Here is a 20,924-nt window from a genome sequence, read left to right as displayed (position 1 = left end):
AGCTCCGTCGGATCAACTTCTTCCTGTTTTTATTTATTAACGGAGTATTTATCAGCCTCCAGTCGAAAGAACGTAAGTAAACTACTTTATTTTAAATATGAAAAAGAAAGCTTTACCACACCTTATGAGTCAGGTGGTTGGAATTTGGATAGCTTGCTTTAAGTTGTACTTTTGCTGTTATTTATTTTTCGTTTTCTTTTGTTATTATTTTTGTCTTTGTTAAAATCCAATATCATTTTTAATATCACATAAGAAATGAACCTGGTGCGGTGAATGTCTGTATTTAAATCTTCTTTAACAATTTGGACTAAACAATTTAGATTTGATAATTTGAATCATCAAAAATCTCAAATTATAAATATAAATATAAATTAATACATATCTGGCTTTAACAGGAAATCATTTATGTGTAATCACTGGCCTTTGCCAGCCTCAGGGCCAATGGCCACCTGTAAGATGCCCAGACATGTTACACTTCTAGTTTCACTTGTGTTGCTCATTCATGTATTTCTTTAGTCATGGCAACTTAACTGCCCACGCCTTTCTCAGACATTATTTGTCCTGTAGCTTGGACCTGGAGGACACGGTCAATGAAGTCTTGAATCAGACCGACATGCCTGATTAAATTGTCAAAGCATGGCCTGTGCCCCCCATAAAGCTGTTGGCCCCTGAGATCAAAGCAAAGATGTTTATTATACAGTCTAATCATAGTCAATTCAAATTATTTAACAATAAGGAAATATATATTCCAGTGCCTGTGCCAAAATGAAATTAGGTCTGTAAAATGAGTAAGACGGTTTATTGGCCTTTTACATGCACATTGACATTCTTTAATAACTTAATGTTTATTACATCGTATAAAGTACTTTGATGATGAAGTGTCATCAGTTGCTTCTGTGCTTGTTGTAACTCATATGTTTTTTGTTTGTCCCTGTAGAAATGTTGCTGGATATGAAAGCTTCAGGAGGAGAGTTGGGCTGGTTGACGTCGCCATATGAGAACGGAGTGAGTATTTATACCTCAACAGGCATTTTTAAGACTTCAGGTTCAAGACTTGAAAGTGTCTCTCTCCAGACGCAAGACAACAATTAAATAACAGGCAGCTGAAGTTTAATTGATGTGAGAATTTTTAAGGTTGTTTGGTAACAATAACAGACGCTTCTCTCCTCTTATTCAGTCTACTAAAAAAAGGGAGAGATGGAATGAGTGGCAGCTAGATGAGGTTTGGCAGTGCTCTTGCTAGTCTTGTGTTAATGCTACCCTTTCATATAGAACTTATGAATTCCATTAAAATGTCATGATTCAACCCGACGTTTTAATTTACAGTACTGAAGTGCTTTTTACACAATTACAGTAGATTTTCATTCTAGCACTAAACCACAAAACTCAACAACGGCTGATTGTTCTTCTCCTGATTCCTCTTTGAGATAACAGCAGTGATGTGATCTGTACAGTTGTGAGAAGACATGAAGTAAAAGACATAGAAAGGCTGGTCTCATGTGTGGAGAACCATCCCTCTATCTATAGTTCAGTGGTTTTCCATCTAAAAAAAGCAACAGGACGGGGCCACTTCCACTGTGTGGGCTACGTTTCTTGTGTGACTGTTCTCCAAAGATCTGAGGATTCTCATTTTGTCCGATAGGATTTTTCCCTGTCTATCAAAAATGTACTTTTTTCCCTTTACAGACTTCCTCACAAGTTTCAAGTGTATTTCATTTGTACTGGGGGTGACTATCTTCAATATGTGGGCTTGGGCTCAGGAAACAATTTAAACAGCTTTCTAAATGCAGTAGTAGAAGACAATAGAATAGTAATTACAAGTCATATGGAGACATTTTTATCTATGAAAACCACTGAATTATATGACTTACTATGCTTCATAAAGTGCTACTTTAATATAATGGCACCAATTTCACTTTTTGAAATAGTGGAGGTTTTGAAATTTGCTTAGTTTATTTAGTTTAAGTTCAGTTTCTTACAAATGTTAAATAAATTCAAGCTTTGATTTACTCACTGAAACACACCAGAACAGCTAACATGTGAGGTGTTAAATTTTAATGTTAAATGGAGGCTTTTAATCTTTCTACTAGTCATTGCTTCCCCCTCCTAAAACCTCTTTAATTGCTGCCAATTTTGCTGCCATATGCCTTTGCACTGTGCTTATAAAGCTCATTAAACTGCCATAAATGTTAGTTGGTATTCTACAGTAGTATTTGCTAGATTTATGTCTGTCTCACACACACATGGACCCTCGTGGGTTAGTGGAAAACCACACACGTCGCAAGCGCAGCACATGTCCAGGCCAATAATCCTACAATGTGTGGAAAAAAGCTCCAGCTCACTACTGCGCTTTATGAGCTTCTCACTCAGCATGAGAGAAGAGGTGTCGCATCAATAAAACTAGTTCCTGGAAAGAACAAAGCCTCTGAACTCCATACTTCTTCATCCTTTCATTATTTTAGCGTGTAACAATGACTTTTGCCCATTAAATTGATCCCTCTCCTCCCTCCGTATCTTTTTCTGTTTAGTGGGAGATAGTCCAGACGGTGGTGAACGGCACCCTTTTCTATACCTACAGTGTCTGTAGCATAGACTCTACTGAACAGGATAACTGGGTACGAACAACATTCATTCAGCGGCGCCCTGGGATAACACGGGTCTCTGTGGAGCTCCGTTTTGTCGTGAGAGACTGCAACACCTTTGGTGGCGCTTCTGTGTCCTGCAAAGAAACCTTCAACCTTTTCATCTCAGAGGCAGATGCCGATGTGGGAACCAATTTCCGTAAAGGGCAGTTCCGCAAAGTGGCCACCATCGCTCCTGATGAGGTCACACGGGGCCGTGTGCTGAAAGTCAACACCGAGACAAGAACTGTGGGGCCTTTGTCAAGAAAAGGCTTCTACCTGGCTTTTCAGGACATGGGCGCTTGTGTGGCGCTGCTGTCAGTCAGAGTGTACTACAAGACATGCCCGTCCACAGTGCAGAGCTTGGCGGCCTTCCCAGAGACAGTGGCGGATGCTCTCAGAGAGGTGGAGGGAGCCTGTGTAGAGAATGCTGTCAGTCAGGCCACCCCACGCATTTACTGCACAGCTGATGGTGAATGGGTGGTGCCCGTAGGCCAGTGCCAGTGTCTCGAAGGCTACGAAACCACCGGGGACTCTTGCCAAGGTAAGCACAGCCATGAATATGCCACGCACTCAACTGAGACATGTTTGTGTTGCTCTGACTTATAGAAGATGAAACATCTCCAACCACTACATTGGCGAGGTGTGAGGAATGAGCTAAGAGGAATGTTAATTGTGTGTGGTTTGTTTGGAAATCTGAGACAAAAACGCTTCAGAACTGTCTTGGGTTCAGCAGATTTGGCCATGGGAAAGGGAGTAGAATGGGAGGATGTCTCAACCTGTTTGTTTTGTTTAGATTTTGAGGCAATCATGGATTGCTCCATAAGGCACAATTGAAAATCTCTGAGGAGATTACCACATTCTGACATCAATGCATCATCGTCTCTTCACCTGTTTGCCGATAGCACATTCTTTCCATAGCCTTTCTTTCAGGACTCAGGAATGGGGTCTAGAGGAGGCACTGTTTTATGGATAGGTCGATGGGTGGAGGTGATAAGAATACAGTACAAAAATTAAACCAGTTTCACTTCACTTCTAAGTGGACTTTGAGAATGTTGTTTGTTCGTACTGGAAAACTGACAAAGGTATACTGAAGGATGTCAGTATTCATAGTAAATTTGGTTGGTCTTTGATGTAGTTTTGAAGGACACCATTGTCCAACAATTACGTAGAAATGGAAGAGCTTCTTAAAGCTTTTTAAATCCTTAGAAAAATATTTCTCTTTGTGAAACATTATCATTTCAAACAAAGTATCTTTCTAAAGTTTCTTTATGATAAAAAATGCACAAGCACATGTCTTAGGTCATTTACTAATACACAAAAAAGACAATACATTAGTTTTTTGAAAACTAACTACAAAAACGGTCGACTTTAAAGTTTAGAGCATTTTTTATACAACAACAATTTCAGCAATTCAGATATTTATAGAAGGATAGTTTTACGTAAACAAACAAAACAAAGACATCTAATTTTGAAATTATGGGTAATTTGGAAACACACTGTTAAAGGTTTGTGTCAATAAATAAAATAAAAAAACGTGTACAGTAAATGACATAGCTGTAGTGTTCATACTGTATATGCTCTTACTGTTTGTGTGCAAGCTGGTCTGTCTTTGGCATTTCTGGGGTGTGGTGTGTTGAACTGTCTGGAGGAAACGTGGGAGGACAGAGGGTACAGAGAGAAGAGGAAGGAGGGAGGAAGGGCACAGTATGGTGTGGGGATTTTCTGAAAGAAATTCTTTCACTCTCGCGTCACCTACAGCACTGATTGACTAAAGGAAGGACCGTGTGAATGTGTCAGAATGACTACCTGAGCCTGCGCGTCTTCTCCTCACAAGTATTTGTTTTGCCAGTTGCCAAGGCGACAGGAACCGCAGATTACAGGGATGGGGTGACACACCTCAGAGGTTAGACTCTCAGTCATAGTGCGGTTTATGACTGCTGGTAGTCCGAGTCACCTTTACTGGCAGAGTTTGGTCTCTTGTTGGAATACTTTTCTTTCAGCAAACAGATCCCTCATACCACTGATAATGACAAAGCACTGCACTTCAAAGAGTGAATCTTGTAGTGAGGTTGTAAAAAAAAGAAGGCAGGATGAGTGAGAAAGGCGGGGAGGAAGTCAAAGCAGAGGAATGTTTTAGTCTTTGAGGTTCCTGACCGCTGGCGGACTCGAGCTGAGCACCTGAAACGGAAGTTGGCAGAGAGCTGTTGAGCGGAAGACAGGAAATATTTATGACGGGGGAAAAAATTGTGATTCCAAGGTCTGGAGGATGACCTGATCAATAGGACACAGGAAACATCTTTTATTACATAAGTAAAAACACAATGTTGTAGTTTGTTCCAGGCAACTCTAATGTCAGAAATACCAACAGCCAGGCAGTCCAGTTTTTAGGTTAACTTGAGAAAATTGATATCTTTAGAGGCTCACGGCCTGCGTGTGAATTCCACTGAAGAGCCCAACTGTTGTGGGAAAAGGAAGTAAGCAAGATGAAGAGGAATGCTGACTGACACAAATAAGCAGGTTGTCCTTGGTTGGAGTTGGAGGGTGGAGAGTGAGTCGACAGTTGGTGCATGAGGGTGGTTAGTTTCGTGGCTGCTTAGTTAGGTGTGGAGTGTAATTTAGTCAAGAGGATTAGTAGAGCAACAGGACAGCTGTTAGCCAATGACATGCCCCGCTTTGCCTCCCTTTGCTCTTTCATCCGGTTGTTAACACACGCAACAAGCTCCCTAATCCATGTTCCCACTCATTAGAACAATGGGCTGACACAAAGAGCAAAAAACAGATTCAATTAACAGATGCATCAACAAGTGAAAATAAATTAAATTAAATTAATCAAAGGTTTAGATTACAATTTAAATTGTCAATTTACAAAATTAAGACCACTCCTAAAATCTCTGCTAAAAGATAAGAATCATTAATGCCAAAGTTTGCATTCACCATATTTGTATTCAAGTATTGCACACATGGCGCCTTTTGCGTGCTTTAATGAGTAATGCAACATATTTATGGCACCACTCTGTCCAATCTCAGAGACAATAGATGAATAGGGCTGAAGTTTCTTTGGTACGTGACAGAGGTCCTGCTGCTTCAGCTCAAGATGAAATGGGCTGGCCCCCTTTTCTTATGCGAAAAGACCTCATCTACACCCCCAAGCTCGCCAAGTGACTCCCCAGGGAGAACTTCTGTTGGTGCTCCAGACCTTTGCCCCCATCCCCCACCAGTGCATCTATTCATCTTTATCCCTCCTAATCAAACTCAACCTGCTCCTTCTCCTCCACCACGGCAATACTTGGAGTGCAAAGGTCCTTCTGCCTTGGTGGCGAAGTAACAAGACCACGTCTTCAATCCAAGGTTCACTCGACCTCTTCTCTCGGCCACCAGTACAGGGGCCACATGAAAGGCTGCTCCCTCGGGAGACAGCAGAATGAAAGCAGAGTCAGGAGATCTTTCATAAGATCTGTTCTTTTAGAAGTTTTTTACTGTGCTCAGAGGCCCCAGAAAGTATTTGTATCTGTTTCCATAAACACACTGACAATCACACTTGTCTCCAGCAGCCTTTCCTCTTCATGATTCTCTTGTCCTTTAACTATTCCACCTTTCATTTTGTAATTTGCGACCGGAGGAGGTTAGCGGCCGGAAGGAAGGAAGGAAGGAAGAAAGGGAGGAAACATCAGCCTCAGACTAACTTGCAGCTCTTGCGTCCTGGTTTCTGTCCAGTCTGCATGTTCATTAACCTCACATGGCCTGGAAGGCTGTTTATCTGTGTTCTGAAATGTCCATTGCAATACCCCACCAGTGTCCAAGGTGCCATTTCCTTTGGCAAAAACATAAATATTATCAGCCAGAGTGCATGAGCTGAGAGTTCACAGGGGAAAGGCAGATCAGATCACCTGATGGATTTAATGCTCTGCTGTCATCCGGTTGACACTGGCAGTGTGACCTGAGATTAGGCCTCCAGGCGAAAAAGGCGAGTGGAGACAGATCGTCAGGGAAATCCCTTTTCATTCCTCTGGATACAAAGACTCTGTGATTATAGGTTGCACACAACAAATGCTTCCTGTTGGGTGGAAGGGACTGGTATTACAGAGACAGCTTCATTGTTTGCTTTTTGATCAGTCATTCCTTCCTGTGTTTGTCAGACTTATTCCTACAGTGTATGTCATGCTTAAACTAACAGACGCCGTCTCTCCCCCACACAGCGTGTAAACCAGGCTACTTCAAGACATCTGTATCGACCGAGTTATGTCAGGTTTGTCCTGACAACACCAAGCCCTCAGCAGCTGGTGCCACTGAATGTCACTGCGAGGAGGGTTTCTTCCGCTCCCCATCAGACCCTCCTACATCAGCTTGCTCTGGTAAGACCCCCACCCATTGTCCACGTTATTACCCATTATATCATATTACTGATAAAGTCAATTTCTAATTGAAGGAGTTCTGAAATTTAGGCTAACTCCTCTGTGTTGTTCATTTCCTCCCAAAGCTCCACCCAGTGCCCCTCGTGACCTGACCTCCAACACCCTGTCAGCAGAGGGCAGGTTGCAGTTGTCCTGGAATCCACCACTGGTGACCGGGGGCCGCAGCGACCTTACCTATAGTGTGGTGTGTGAGCTCTGCGACGGGGCCTCTTGTGTCCCCTGTGGTGAGAAGATTCGGTTCGAGCCAGGTCCCACAGACCTGCAGGACACCACTGTCGTAGTCGGTGACCTGGATTCTCATCTCAACTACACATTCACTGTGGAGGCACACAGTGGCGTGTCCCAGTACAACACTGAGATGCCCACCGCTACCATCACCACTGCTCTGGACTATACTGGTGAGCTTGGTCATATTTAAAGCTGTTAATTTTTGCTTCTTGGGTTTCGCTGACATTGGCTTTACCTCCTGCTGTATGTGTAAAAATAATAATGATAATTGCAAAATCATCAATATTTTGATTCAGTACTGGCCTTATTAAAAACCCAATTTGCAGAAAACTAGTGAAGTGGAAACTCTTCCCTTATGAACAGACTACTTTTGATTAAGATGACAAAATGCAGAAATGACCATAAAACCATTACACCCAATAATAAACTATTTCTTATAAGTTATATTGGTTAACAAATATACTGATATATATTAGCTTTGTTTGCCAAAAAGTCATTCACAGACAAAGAAAGGTTCAGTATGTTATCCTATATACGGACATTACTTACAGTATGTTTGGAGTCAATTAGGCCTCAGAGAGGCATCATAAATTCCAGGGTCAGAAATACAAATAGACTTGTTTGGATTTGGGATGGGCTGCATGGTGTAACAAGTACTGCCAACACCACAGATATAGACCATGTGAAAATCATTCATAAATAGCTTTAAACATGGTATAATATAATAAACATGGAGTCATGGAGTTTGAAGGTGATAAAACAATGTTATGTATTTTTTTGGGCTGTTACAGAGTTATAGATGCTGTAGAAAAGTTGAGTTAAGACAGTGACAGAATTTCTTATTCATTTTGTCATGTAATATTGTAGTAATCAGTAAAACTGTTGTATAAAAAGAAAGGCTTACTAAACAAAGAGGAATCCACTCTGACCAACTGAATCATGAAGGCTTTAATTTCCAAATGTCCCTTCCAAAGGCTGTGATTAGTCACTAACCGTTATTTTGCTTTCTGTCTTTTGCCGACTGTTAGATCCCCCTAAGGTGACGTTTATCCAGCTGGAAGAGCGCAGCCCCACCAGTCTGTCTCTGTCCTGGGCTGTGTCTCGCAGACCTCCGGCCCACATCAATCATCGCTATGAGCTTATGTACCGCAAAAAAGTAAGACAGAGTGCTTTTGTGCTCTTATTGAAAGTGGGGCTGGAAGAATTTCAGAAAAAAAGTTATTGTCTGGTTAAAATTAAAATGATGGTAATCAATCCTCTTTTCATCTTCTCCTGTCAGGATGGTGATGGCGAGCGCGATGTGACCACCTACACAGTCCTGATTTTGGAGAAAAGCTCAGTCCAGATTAATGACCTCATGCCAGGCACTACTTATACTTTCAGGGTCCAGGCACTGAGTCCTGAAGGCAACCCTGGCAGCTACAGCACGGAGTACGAGTTTCAAACATTACCTTTAGGTACAAACAGCCTTAAACTCTACAGAAGATGACACAGTTTCTCACGTTTGTGTAACTTTTACTTGAGTTAATGAATTCAATCTTTTCCTTCTTCTGTGATTTGCACAGCCGAGTCCCAGATCCAGAACAACTCCACCATGGTGATGGGAGCTGTCGCTGGAGTTGCGGTTATTCTGCTCGTCGTGGTGGCCGTCCTGCTGCTGCGTAAACGGTTGGTAACAACACTCTTCAGAGCCACCTTAAATGCGTGTGTCATTCTGATAAATGTTATCTACAGACCTGCTAACCATGTGATTATGCGCCACAAGCTCAAGTAAATTAAGGATATTCTGGTGTGACAGCTCAGGGAGGGTTTATCTGTAATAACCAGTGCTGCTATTGAATACAGCTTCAGTCTTTTTCAGCTGAGACTGACCTGTAATTACACTAAAATCTAGTCTGTATTCTGTGTAGTCCTATAGTGATTATTTATGTTTTCCTCTCAGGAGACTGAACTCCCGTGGCAGAGGACCTGAGGATCCCTACTTTTCAACAGGTTAGAAATCCATGCAAGCAATTCAGTATTATTTACAGATGAAACAGCTCATTAAGTTATTATTGAGCTTAACTTGTCATTTCCTCCCTCCTTAGATCAGCTGAAGCCTCTTAAGACTTATGTTGATCCACACATGTATGAGGACCCTAATATTGCCATCCAGAAGTTTGTCACAGAAATTGACTCCAGTGCAATCAGCAAACAAAAAGTCATCGGTGTCGGTAAGTGTTTTTAAAATGCTTCCCATTTAATTGAATATCAGGATTCAGTTTCTGACGTTTCCTACTGCTGTCTGTCTGCCCATCAGGAGAGTTTGGGGAAGTGTTTTGGGGCGTGATGAAGACTCCCGGGAGAGGAGATGTGGCTGTCGCGATCAAGACCTTGAAGCCGGGCTACTCCGAGAAGCAGAGGCAGGATTTCTTGAGTGAGGCCAGCATTATGGGGCAGTTCTCGCACCCAAATATCATCCGACTGGAGGGAGTCGTCACCAAATGTGAGTCTCTGCTTCAGAAAGAACCCAAAACAGCCGGTCATAATGTATTTACATAAAATTCACTGTTTGTATACTTTTCTTTCACTAAACATAGTTTCCTGTTTTAATTTTCAGTCAAGCATACCATGATAGTGACAGAATACATGGAGAACGGAGCTCTCGACACATATCTGAAGGTATACAAACAGAAGTTGTGTTAACAGGTTGTTTTTCACCAGAACGTGTTGGGTGTATCCCTGAAATCTTTACAATTTCCTTCCTCAAGTCAGCATTGTTTACTTGTTAGCAGTCATCTTCTGTACGATGAATCAATTATTAAAATAAATTGACTTATCTCTGCAGCTCTATACTTTACATACATTTAAAATCTAAAAATACAGTTGTATTTCTTTTAACAGTAAAAAAAATTAGGTTATTTATATTATTTTTTATTTCTGCAGGACCATGACGGAGAGATTCCGTTGTACCAGCTCGTGGGAATGATGCATGGAATAGCTGCCGGTATGAAATACCTCTCAGACATGAACTACGTCCACCGTGACCTGGCAGCGAGGAACGTTTTGGTGAACAGCAACGTGGAGTGTAAGGTGTCTGATTTTGGCCTGTCACGTGTGCTGGAGGATGATGCTGAGGGCACCTACACAACCAGAGTGAGTGCAACAGCAACGTTTCTCAGCTAGAAAAAAACCCAGCTAAAGAGTACAAACCTTGTTTTTTTTAGTAACCAAAGCCAGACTGTTAACGGTATTTTGACTCTCAAGTGTCCAATCTAAACTCTTGGTCTTTCAGCACCTTGTGTTTCCACTGCCTTCACCCATTAAATATGATTTGTTAATGTTTCTCTTCTGTCAGGGAGGTAAAATCCCCATCCGCTGGACTGCCCCTGAGGCCATCGCATACAGGAAGTTCACTTCGGCCAGCGACGTGTGGAGCTTCGGCATCGTCATGTGGGAAGTCATGGCGTTTGGAGAACGACCCTACTGGGACATGAGCAACCATGAGGTATGTTTCATCTGTCAAATCCTCTTTCCAACTTTTACAATTGAAGTGAAGGATTGTTTTGGCCTTTGTAGGTTAAACTTTAATGTGCATTACCTCTGAGAGTCTGTGCTGGGCTGGTGGTGATTGAAAGTTGCCTTACATCCAGTGCAGTTTCCCACCATCCTCTTCCAATTAACTGTTAATGTCAACATACGAGCACAGCACTTTTTCTAACGACTGTCTGTACAAACCCTTTGCCTGTCCCTACAGTCATAAATATACTTTAAATCTAAGCCTGCCTCCATTCTACTCCGGTCTCTTCTTCAGGTCATGAAGGCGATCAACGAGGCCTTCAGGCTTCCTGCTCCAATGGACTGTCCGTCTGCTATCTACCAGCTCATGCTCCAGTGTTGGCAGCACGACCGCTCCACACGACCTCGCTTCACAGACATCGTCAACATTCTGGACAAACTGCTCCGAAGCCCAGAGTCATTAAAAACAATCGCTGACTTCGATCCACGGTATGCTTTTTAAAAAAAACATTATTTTACTGAAGTTTAGATTTTGATAACACCATGAAACAGAATCATTCAGCTTCCTATCTCAATTTTGCATCTGTTATAGTTTGAGGAAACTATTTAACTGTTATTAAAGACACTAGTCCTAGTCATAAATTTTATATTCATAAACATTTATTCAAAAATCTTTCTGCTACTTTTGTTTAACCAGAGTCTAGTTATCTGCAGTTAGTCTAGTCTTGTTATTGAAACATGTTTTGTAGCCATCCCATCTGTAACATGTTGACAGTAAAACTGGTTCTCTTCTGTTCAAACATCATCACATGCTCAGTGTACATAAAATAGCCATAAAAAAATGCATAATCCAAACATACTTTGTTCCTCGCAGCGTGTCCATCCGTCTGCCCAGCACCAGCGGCTGTGACGGCACCATGTTCAGGTCGGTGCCTGAGTGGCTGGAGTCCATCAAAATGAGCCAGTACAACGAAAGCTTCGCTCGCGCAGGGATCACGACCATGGAGCAAGTGCTCGCCTTGAGGCATGAGTAAGTACACACATGGCACAGGTGCAGCCTCGCCACCCTGCGCTGACTTATTTGGCACCCTGCCACGTTTTGTGGTAACACAGAGACAGTATTGAGCTCTCAGCTTGAACATTTGTTTTCCAATTTGTGAATGCAGCAACACTCCATTGCGCCTCTGCCCATGTCATTCCTCACATTCTCTACTGCCATGCCCTCTGCAGCACTGCTGTGGTGTCATATTGTTTTTAGCAAAATCTCTAATTGAATATTTTCTCTCAGGGACATCAGGAATATTGGAGTGCGGTTGCCCGGTCACATGAAGAGGATAGCCTACAGCATCCTGGGGCTGAAAGATGAGACCACCTCGCTCAGCGTGTTTGCTGTGTGATCCCAGCATTCCTTTGAATCAAAGTGCACTGACCGACCATGCCATTTCACTCATGGACGAGGACGACTGAAGTGTGTGGGGTGAAACTGATCTACACTGCAGTTTTATTTTTCTGTGACTGAAGAGGACCCTCCAAGCTACTCAGACAGGACTGAGATCTAAAACACTTATGTACTTTATAACAGAAGAGGAATAATTAGGCATCATGTAAAAAAATGTATATGTTGAACATAAACAGGTTATGTGATGTAGGAAATATAAAATAATTATGTAAAGTAAGATGTGAGGCATTATGAGAGTGCTTGGATTTGTATTGACTGAATGACTGAAATATTTAAGGCTCCTTATGATTAAGGACTTCTGACAAGCACTCACTTTTTCCTGCCAGCGTTTCTGGATCCTTAAAATAGTTTGTTTTTCTAAACTTTTGTGATCAGCGAGACTCTTTTGAATTTGGAATAGTTATTCCACTCAGGGCATAAAAAAATAAATAAATCACACATTCTTATGTTTTTTAGTTAAGTCTCTGGATCACATGATGCATTTTCCTCAAGCCAGTTTGTTTGTTTACATCATGTCTTAATACAACTGTCCATTTGTATTTAATATTTATTGTATTTTATATTTATGTCACTTGTTACATGAGAAATGACTCTGCTCTGGTGCATCTTTGCCAGGCTGTGTATTTTTGTGTTTAAATAAAATCAGTGTTGCCTTGTGACTGGATCACTTTCTTGTACTCAGAAGTAGTCGCATTGTATTTGGGTTTTTTTTTTTTTTTTTGCTGTACTAGCTACATTGTTTAATGGATGGTAATGTCCATGCAACCAGAACTGTGGTCCGGACTGAAATATCCCAGAGACATTAATGGTTCCCAGACGATGTATCCTAATGTGTGGTTTGTGGTTCAAAGTGAAATAACCATTAGATGGATTATCATTAAATTTGATGCAGACAATCATAGTCTTTGTGAACGTAGGTTATCCCCAGACTTTTGATGTTGTGCCATCATTGGGACAGAACTTCACTTTTTCTAATACTTTATGGTTTATGACAATAAACCTGCAAAATTAAAGGATAAGTTCACATTTTTCAAGTTTGTGATAAAACAACAGTCAAGTGCCCAAATAAAGTCTTTTTTAATGCCAAATTTCCTCTATTTGTTACAATCCTTCCACTGCAGCTTAACAGAAAAACACTGTTGTGTAGCTGAGGTGACAGAGGGAATTTGTTTTACTAAACTGATTAAATGTGGAAGATACTTTATTTGACTAACTCAGACTGCTGAAGCCTGATATTAGCTTTAGATGAATTTTTAAATACATTGTAGACTGTTGTATTATTCCATATGTCCTTGTTATGTGTAAAAATATATTCCAAAGTTTATCTGAAACTAATATGAGGTTTTAGCCTGAGTTAGTCAAATAAAGTAACTGCCAAAGTAACTGTCTTTTTAGTGCAAAGTTCCTTCTTTTTGTTACTGTTCCTCCGCTGCTGCTCAACAGGGAAATAATAAAAGGAAATGAATACTAAAAAACTCATTTTGCAAGATATCTTGAGGACTGTGGGTTTTGTCCCCATCACTTACATTGTAAGCACATTTGGAGGAGATCTTCTAATGGTAAATGAAATGTACTTATATAGCGCTCTAGTCCTTCGACCACTCTAAGCACTTTTAGACAAGTCACATTCACACAATGATGGCCGGGGCTACAATGCAGGGTGCCAACCTGCTCATCAGGGAAAGCTAGCATTCACACACTGTTGGGAGTAATTCAGGGTTCAGTACCTTGCCCAAGGACACTTCAACATGCAGACTGGAGGAGCCAGGAAGCGAACCGCCGATCTTCGGATTACTTGGGAGCCGCTCTACCTCCTGAGCCACAGCCCACAGTATGAACAGGAGGATTGATTACAGGAAGACAGCGATTACAGCAAAACCTGTTTTAATGTTTATATTGGCACCTGACTGTTGGTTTAAGACAGACTTGGAAAATTGTGAACTTATCCTTTAATGACATTCTCATCCTCAGCTTTACTTTGATTTTATCAACACATATTAGTGCCAAAGTAAGATGGTGGATAAATGGTTGACACGTATGAAAACCGTCTCAGTGCTCAAACTGTACAGAAATTACAACTAGTAACACTTACACAGTATTATAAATACTAATATATTTACTAACTAATATAAATACCTTCCTGATTATATTTCTTTACATCTCTCGAACTCATTGTTCATAGCTTTGCTCACCCAACATTACACATGGCATCATAAATTCTCACCAGTTGCCTCACATGATGGCCTTTCTGCTGACTCCGTTGTCACATAACTAAACTTAATACTAAATTTAATACTGTCATGCATTCCTCTTAACACTTTCATTCTCTGTTGCTAAAGACCTGCACTCTGACTCTATACTCTTTACAATTAGTACATTTATTTTCACCTCGACCGCTGAAGATGAGAAACTAATACCTCAACTTTTATCCACCTAACAATCCTTTACCATTGGCATTACTGCCTCAGAGAGCTGTTTGTGTGGCCACAGACTCTTTATTCTTGTTTTGGTGACGGATGTCATTCAGATGGAGCCCATCAACCTCGGTGACTTTGCCGAGGAGGAGCAGAATGTCACACCTACACAAGACTCTACTCCATCATACCACAATCACTCAGCCATGCTAAATTCTTCTGCTGTAAGGTTTTCACTGGAAATGCGCTGGCAGTGTCATTTTTGTGAGCGACAGCCTTTACAAAAAGCCTAAATACATTATAAAACGGATCTTAAATCTAAGAAAAGGTGTCATATTGTGACTTTTGTCGCGTAAATCTGAGAGTCACAGCTCATGAAATGTTACATCTGATAATTTTGGCTCATTCCTTCACACAGAAACATCTCCACACCCTTTCTTTCACACAAGGATCTTATGGTCCCGGTCAGGGGTGTGGCTGGAAATTTTTGTTTCTGCTGACAACAATTCAACAACCGTTCTGATACATTAAATATCTGCCATCCATGTCACGGTCCTGTCCAGCTGAATCATTCACACACACACCCTGTGGCGCCCACAAGCTCTCAGTGGCCTATAAAAGACTCATATATAATGCCACTTTTATCAGAGACAAGGGAGAAGTCACTAGATTAGAATGACCTTTCTTGGATTGTGCTCACTCATACAGTCGGCGAGATAAAGAAAATCTACTTCCTCAGCCTGAATGGAGAAAGATCCAAGTATTTACGCTGAGGCTCCAGGATCACTAACTGAGCAGAGCCCTAGAGACCAAAGGCTTACAGGTCTGATGACCAAACACTGACTGATATTTTCCACTTTATTTAGCTCTGCATTTAACCTTTTAAAAATCAAATCACTTCAAGTGTTTGGAAATCTGTAGCCTAATTTCTCATTTAATGTCACACAGTCATCATGTTTTCATGAGCTGTAAAATGATTTTTGCAGGACATTCGGATCCTACGGGGAAGATCCAGGTAATTGGAGACATATTCCAGTTCACAGTTGATGTGAGTGAATTTTCTCCAGAGGATGTTATCATCACATCTTCCAACAACCTGATAGAGGTCCATGCTGAGAAGGTGAGTCATGCAGTCCTAAACCTTGGTTTAGGAACAAAAAGGCAAATGTAATCTGTGTTAACAACCACAGAACAGTACAGGTGCTTGTTTTGAAACTAACAACAAAAACAGAAGAAACAATAAGTGGACTATTGAATGGCATTTCAGTTGAATTTAAACTTAATTAAATTAAAGTAATTAAGCTATGCTAGGTTTGAATCTGATGGATTACTGGTGTACTGAAGAAACGTTAAAAGTGTTAAATTCTGTATTTTTGTGTGGAATTTTGAGTCAGGGCCTGAAATTTGAGTCTGAATTTTAGTAAAACAAATTTAGAAGATTAGATAGTAGAGATAAGAGAAATTTAAGAAGAAAATACAACTTTTAAAATGTCATTTTAAATCAATGCTCTTGACTTACTGCTTAATATAGTTTGAGTACCACCTTTGTTTACAATATAAAGAGGTACGTTTTTTTGAGTGTAAACTTCAAACTAGAAAATATTTCTGCATTCTTGTCAGTAACACTCTTTGTTATTGCTCTGCAGCTGGGAGAAGATGGCAATGTCACAAACACTTTTTCCCATCAATGCAAACTTCCAGCAGATGTGGACCCCATATCTATCAAAATGACCATGGACGGCTGTGGGGTCCTGACAGTCAGAGCTCACAGGGTATCATTACATAATCTGTCCTTTTTTTCCTCTGCACGACATTTCTATTAAAAACAAACCTTTTTTTTTTTTTTAAATGTAATTTCTTTACTGTCCTGTTTCTCCAGATGTAATCTCAGCACCATCCAGACAGTTTAACGCGGGACTTTGGCGACATCTAAAGGAAACAACCAATGCACCACTTAAGACTGTCGGAAATATTAATACCAGTTCAGTGCACCTCTTGAACTATTAAAAAAAATGTAAATATACACACAATCTATGATTATAACCAAACAATGTTGTAAATATTCTACTACTGAAATTCCTTTAACATTTTACTCTGATGTGACTTAACCGGCCAAAAAGAGACGGATGGCACAGAAAGCTGTAAATAACTGTTTGAATGAATGCTGTTAATGGATACATTGAAACGTAATCAGCATGTCTACAGCAACTCTGTGAGGTTTAATGTATAAAATGTACTGACAAATGTAACCTCTGTTTTAAATGCAGGCTTTTAGTTTTAGGCGAGAGGCAGATAAAATGGTAATTTACGACTTTTGGAAGAAGACCGTGGAGGCAACGCCACCACAGGAAGTGACGACAGCGGTTGTCAATGGATATTTTAGTTTACGGAAGTTTTCATGAGTTTGATGCACTTTGAAACTGTAAACATGCAATTTACTGACCGCAGTTATTATAATTAAAGTGCTTTATGGGCAGGAGGATTTTTTTTTGCAGTATTATTGACATATTAACATACGTTTCAGACTCAAAAACATCGACACTCTGTCCTGTTATGTACAAACCGAGCTCAGCGTGATGCTAAGTTAGCTTCACAACCAACAAGATGAGCTTAATACCTCCTCCCGGCTCAATCATAGCAGCTGACTGGCATCGATGTGCAGACAGCAAAGAGTATTTCAGCAAAATCCTTCGCAAGATGAGACGCAAGAACTTCGGTATGATAAAAAAGCACACTTTCTGGTTGAATGAAGTCAGTTCGTGAGACTGAAAGGACAGTCACGGCTGCTACTTTATAGTCTTACAAATATTCATCTACAATTCATCATCACTGCCAGGAACACCTCTTCAGGTTATTGTTTGTGGAGGTTCCTGTTGAATATTTTAAAGAAATGTAGTTGTTTTTGGTCATTATGGCCTCTATATGTAAACAGTTGGTATCATTTGAAAACTAAATTAAATTGTCTCACGATGGCAAAAAATATTTTATGTAGAGTCTGACTTATATTGGATATTTGGGGCCAATGTAATTATATCCGCTGATATCATACATACATACATAAAACATTTTTTGCAATGATTCTTTAAATATCAAACACTTGTGACAAAGATATGTAACAGAGGCATGATATTTTACATTTTAACAATAAACTTTATTGTCCAACATGACATCAGTACACTAGAACAGTAAACTTGACTGGGAATGTTAATAATTGAATTATTATTATATATTCAGGAAATTGATCATATATATATATAAAATGCTGCCAGTATAATTTACATCTTGTACATGCAGATACCAATACATCTGGGATAGGCCAATATTGACCGAGTTTGAGATTATCTAAAGAGGAAAAAGATAAATGAAAAGAAAATGACATGTTCCAACCTTGAGTTTAAGTTTGCTGTTTCACCTGATAATCAACATTATATCTAAATAACTATCAGATACAATAACACATCATCAACTGAGTTAACTGGTGTTGGAGCTACCTGCATGCTATTATGTAAAGTACAAACATATTATTTGAATATATTTGAAGTCCTAAATGTGTTAAGGACAATGTTAATTGACCAGAAAAGTAAAAGTAAAGCTGAACGGTCAATGTGTTTGTGTTTTTAAGAAACCCATGTGAGGTGGATCCATACAGAAATACTGACAGTCATTTGTTGTTGGTTCAGTCATTTTCTTGGTAGTCAGACCTAATTTAAATGGTGAAATGTATGAAAAGTTAATTTAGTTGGCTAATAAAAGCATCACACAGCCAATTAAAATTCTGGTGGTTGTTCTTATAATTTGTTTAACAGGCCTGTTGGAGTCTCCAGTGATGCCCCCACACGTAGCGGTGGACACAGTTCACTACAAGATCTTCATTTCAGGCAAAAGTGGAGTCGGGAAAACGACTCTTGCTGCACGTCTTGCAGGCCTGAATATTCCTAACATGCACTATGAAACCACAGGTACTGTACGTCCCTGTGCACTGACAAGACACCTCAGACTGACCTGAATAGTTGAACAGCTTCGCTTATGTTAATAAGGGATGGGGTCTAAATTGGAACGTGATCACTGAGCTGTGACTAAATGTTTAAGCAATTCATACAATAAAAAAAATCCAATTAGAGGTTAATGAGGTCATACTAATATTAGTCTGATTTATACTTTCTTGTTCAAGGTATTGAGACGACAGTGGTGTATTGGCCTGTGAAGCTGAGAGAAAGTGGCAGAGTGCTTTTCTTCCGTCTGCAGCTGTGGGACTGCGGAGAAAACGCCTTACGGAGATTTGACCATTTACTTCCGGTATGAATTATACAGTATTGACACATTTTTTTTGAGACAGGAATTAGTAACAGATGCAGTGTTTGCTTTGGATTTAAAAAAATAAATGTACAACTCACAAGATCTTTTTCACCATTCCAGTCCTGTAAGGAGCAGGTGGACGCCGTTCTCTTCCTGTTTTCCTTCACTGACCGGATGTCTTTTGATGATCTGTCCAACCAAATTGCAAAGTGGACCGGGCCGTCTGTGGGCAGAGTTGTGAAATTGGTGGTTGGCACAAAGTATCCTTTTGTAAATGTGTATACTGTAATGTTGCCTACATAAAACACTATAAACACAAGTTTAGGAATGATTCAAAATTGCATGATTCCATTAAGCTTTTAGAAACAATAGAAACATGTCTGACTTTAAAAGGAGAAGCCAGTATAAAGACGAAGGTTTGCCCTTAACGTTTTCATTCAGATTTGACCTTTTCATGCACTGTGATGTGGCGGAGAGAGATGTGAGGAACTTCCAGGAGACTTGGAGCTTACCGGTGCTGCGTACCGGTGGGGAGGTCAGTGACGGCCTGGGTGATGTAGCCCCAATCCTCAACTGCCTGGCAGAGAACCTGTGGCATCAGGACTGTGTCACAGCTGGATCAGCTGGCCACCACACACAGCAAGAGACAGGGACCCTATTTTGATACTGAACATGTTTTTAAACAGGTGGCAGTTGAAGTGGATTGGACTCGAGGTGAAGTCTGGTTGTCTTATCTTTGAGGGACGGTACTTATAGTAGCAGCTGGTCTGGGAGGATGCTGCTGTTGAGATCTGTTCTGTTTTATGTGGTCATCACATCATCAATCATCCTATCATTTCAGCAGGGTGTTGAATCATGATATGAGATCAAGTATTGACTGTGATTGTGGTTATATGAATGTGATAGTGGTTTAAAGTTGTTCCATTGCCTTGCCTTTTTTTTTGGCCTAAAGATAAAATATTCAGTATTTATAAAAAGAGGTCTGGTTGAATGAAATGTACAGTGAACACTTCATCTGTGTCCATAAAATAATGTATTTTGCTTCTTGTTCCTTCACTTGGATGTTTGAGCTTCACTGTGCAGAATGATGTATTTGCAAAGTTTGATACTAGAAGGCTGTCACGCTCGTCGGCCTGCAGGTATCATTTGTGACATCAGAACTAGTGTGGAGCCAATCGTGGTCCCGTATGCAACATCCACAAGAGTGATGGGGACATTTATTTGGGAATTTTGGACATTTTTGTAATGAAAAATATTTATATATTCGTAAATACTGGATCTTCGAATAAGGAAGAAGTTGTAGATGCTATTTTAAGAATTTTTAGTGGAGGATAATTCAACTTTTGTGGACACAAATTATTCAAAGTCGAATTTTATATGCCTTCAAACATCTAGTCAAACTATTGCTTGATAAGTATTTAATCAGTTAACTTGACAAGATCAACTTTAGTTTTGTCAAGTTGTCTTATTACTTATGTCTTTTAGTTGAGATTGTTATTGCATGAGGTTGATCTGATATGGTAAAACATTTATTTTATATAGAAAAAGAGTGTACATAGCTCAAGAGGCTAGCATTTTAATACAGGTAATAACATAATCCCCAAAAATAAAAACATCACTTTACCAACTGTGTGCCTGACAGCTGTGACATGTTCAGTGCTTCACGTGACATACAACGCTTTAAGACTGTTTTTATCAGGAACAGTAAATACACAGTCGACTGAAGATTTGTCTTAGAGTGAACATTTAAGTTGTGAACATTTAAGTTGTGCAATCATCAAAATGTATATTTGTGTGAAAGTTAAAACACCAAGTGCATAAAATCCAAATAAAACCTTTCAATCATTGTTTGGATGACAACATCTTCATCCACACCTCTTTATCTGACCTGCAATCAAAAAGCAGACAGGGATCAGAAATTGCTTGACTGTCTGCTACAGCAAATTTAGGAGTACTCTTGTACCTAGTGTGAGGAACAAGTATCATGATGGTC

At 40.1% G+C, this 20,924-nt stretch overlaps 3 protein-coding genes across 3 annotated transcripts; all 3 read left to right on the top strand.

Annotated features, from left to right (window-relative positions):
- Positions 1 to 939: 939 nt before the first annotated feature.
- epha2a (eph receptor A2 a) lies at positions 940 to 12,816 on the top strand. The gene is made up of 16 exons (XM_062444757.1): positions 940 to 1,005; positions 2,529 to 3,165; positions 6,821 to 6,976; positions 7,102 to 7,434; positions 8,293 to 8,420; positions 8,559 to 8,734; positions 8,858 to 8,932; positions 9,207 to 9,256; positions 9,352 to 9,477; positions 9,564 to 9,749; positions 9,864 to 9,925; positions 10,190 to 10,399; positions 10,602 to 10,751; positions 11,058 to 11,251; positions 11,637 to 11,792; positions 12,051 to 12,816. The coding sequence occupies exons 1-16, from the start codon at positions 940 to 942 to the stop codon at positions 12,157 to 12,159; spliced, it is 2,814 nt and encodes a 937-aa protein (XP_062300741.1). The 3' UTR covers positions 12,160 to 12,816.
- Positions 12,817 to 15,379: 2,563 nt separating this feature from the next.
- On the top strand, positions 15,380 to 16,520 carry LOC134006163 (heat shock protein beta-7-like). Its single transcript, XM_062445259.1, has 4 exons — positions 15,380 to 15,458; positions 15,622 to 15,755; positions 16,282 to 16,407; positions 16,515 to 16,520. Exons 1-4 carry the CDS (start codon positions 15,380 to 15,382, stop codon positions 16,518 to 16,520), a joined length of 345 nt encoding a protein of 114 aa, XP_062301243.1.
- Positions 16,521 to 17,057: 537 nt separating this feature from the next.
- Positions 17,058 to 20,558, top strand: cplane2 (ciliogenesis and planar polarity effector 2). The gene is made up of 5 exons (XM_062416161.1): positions 17,058 to 17,351; positions 18,442 to 18,594; positions 18,807 to 18,931; positions 19,052 to 19,191; positions 19,373 to 20,558. The coding sequence occupies exons 1-5, from the start codon at positions 17,240 to 17,242 to the stop codon at positions 19,593 to 19,595; spliced, it is 753 nt and encodes a 250-aa protein (XP_062272145.1). The 5' UTR covers positions 17,058 to 17,239; the 3' UTR covers positions 19,596 to 20,558.
- Positions 20,559 to 20,924: the final 366 nt, after the last annotated feature.

Source organism: Scomber scombrus, chromosome 3 (genome assembly GCF_963691925.1).
Source record: "Scomber scombrus chromosome 3, fScoSco1.1, whole genome shotgun sequence".
Lineage (NCBI taxonomy): Eukaryota > Metazoa > Chordata > Actinopteri > Scombriformes > Scombridae > Scomber > Scomber scombrus.
The sequence above is the reverse complement of the archived record's forward strand: the minus strand, read 5'-3'. Positions and strand labels throughout refer to the sequence as shown.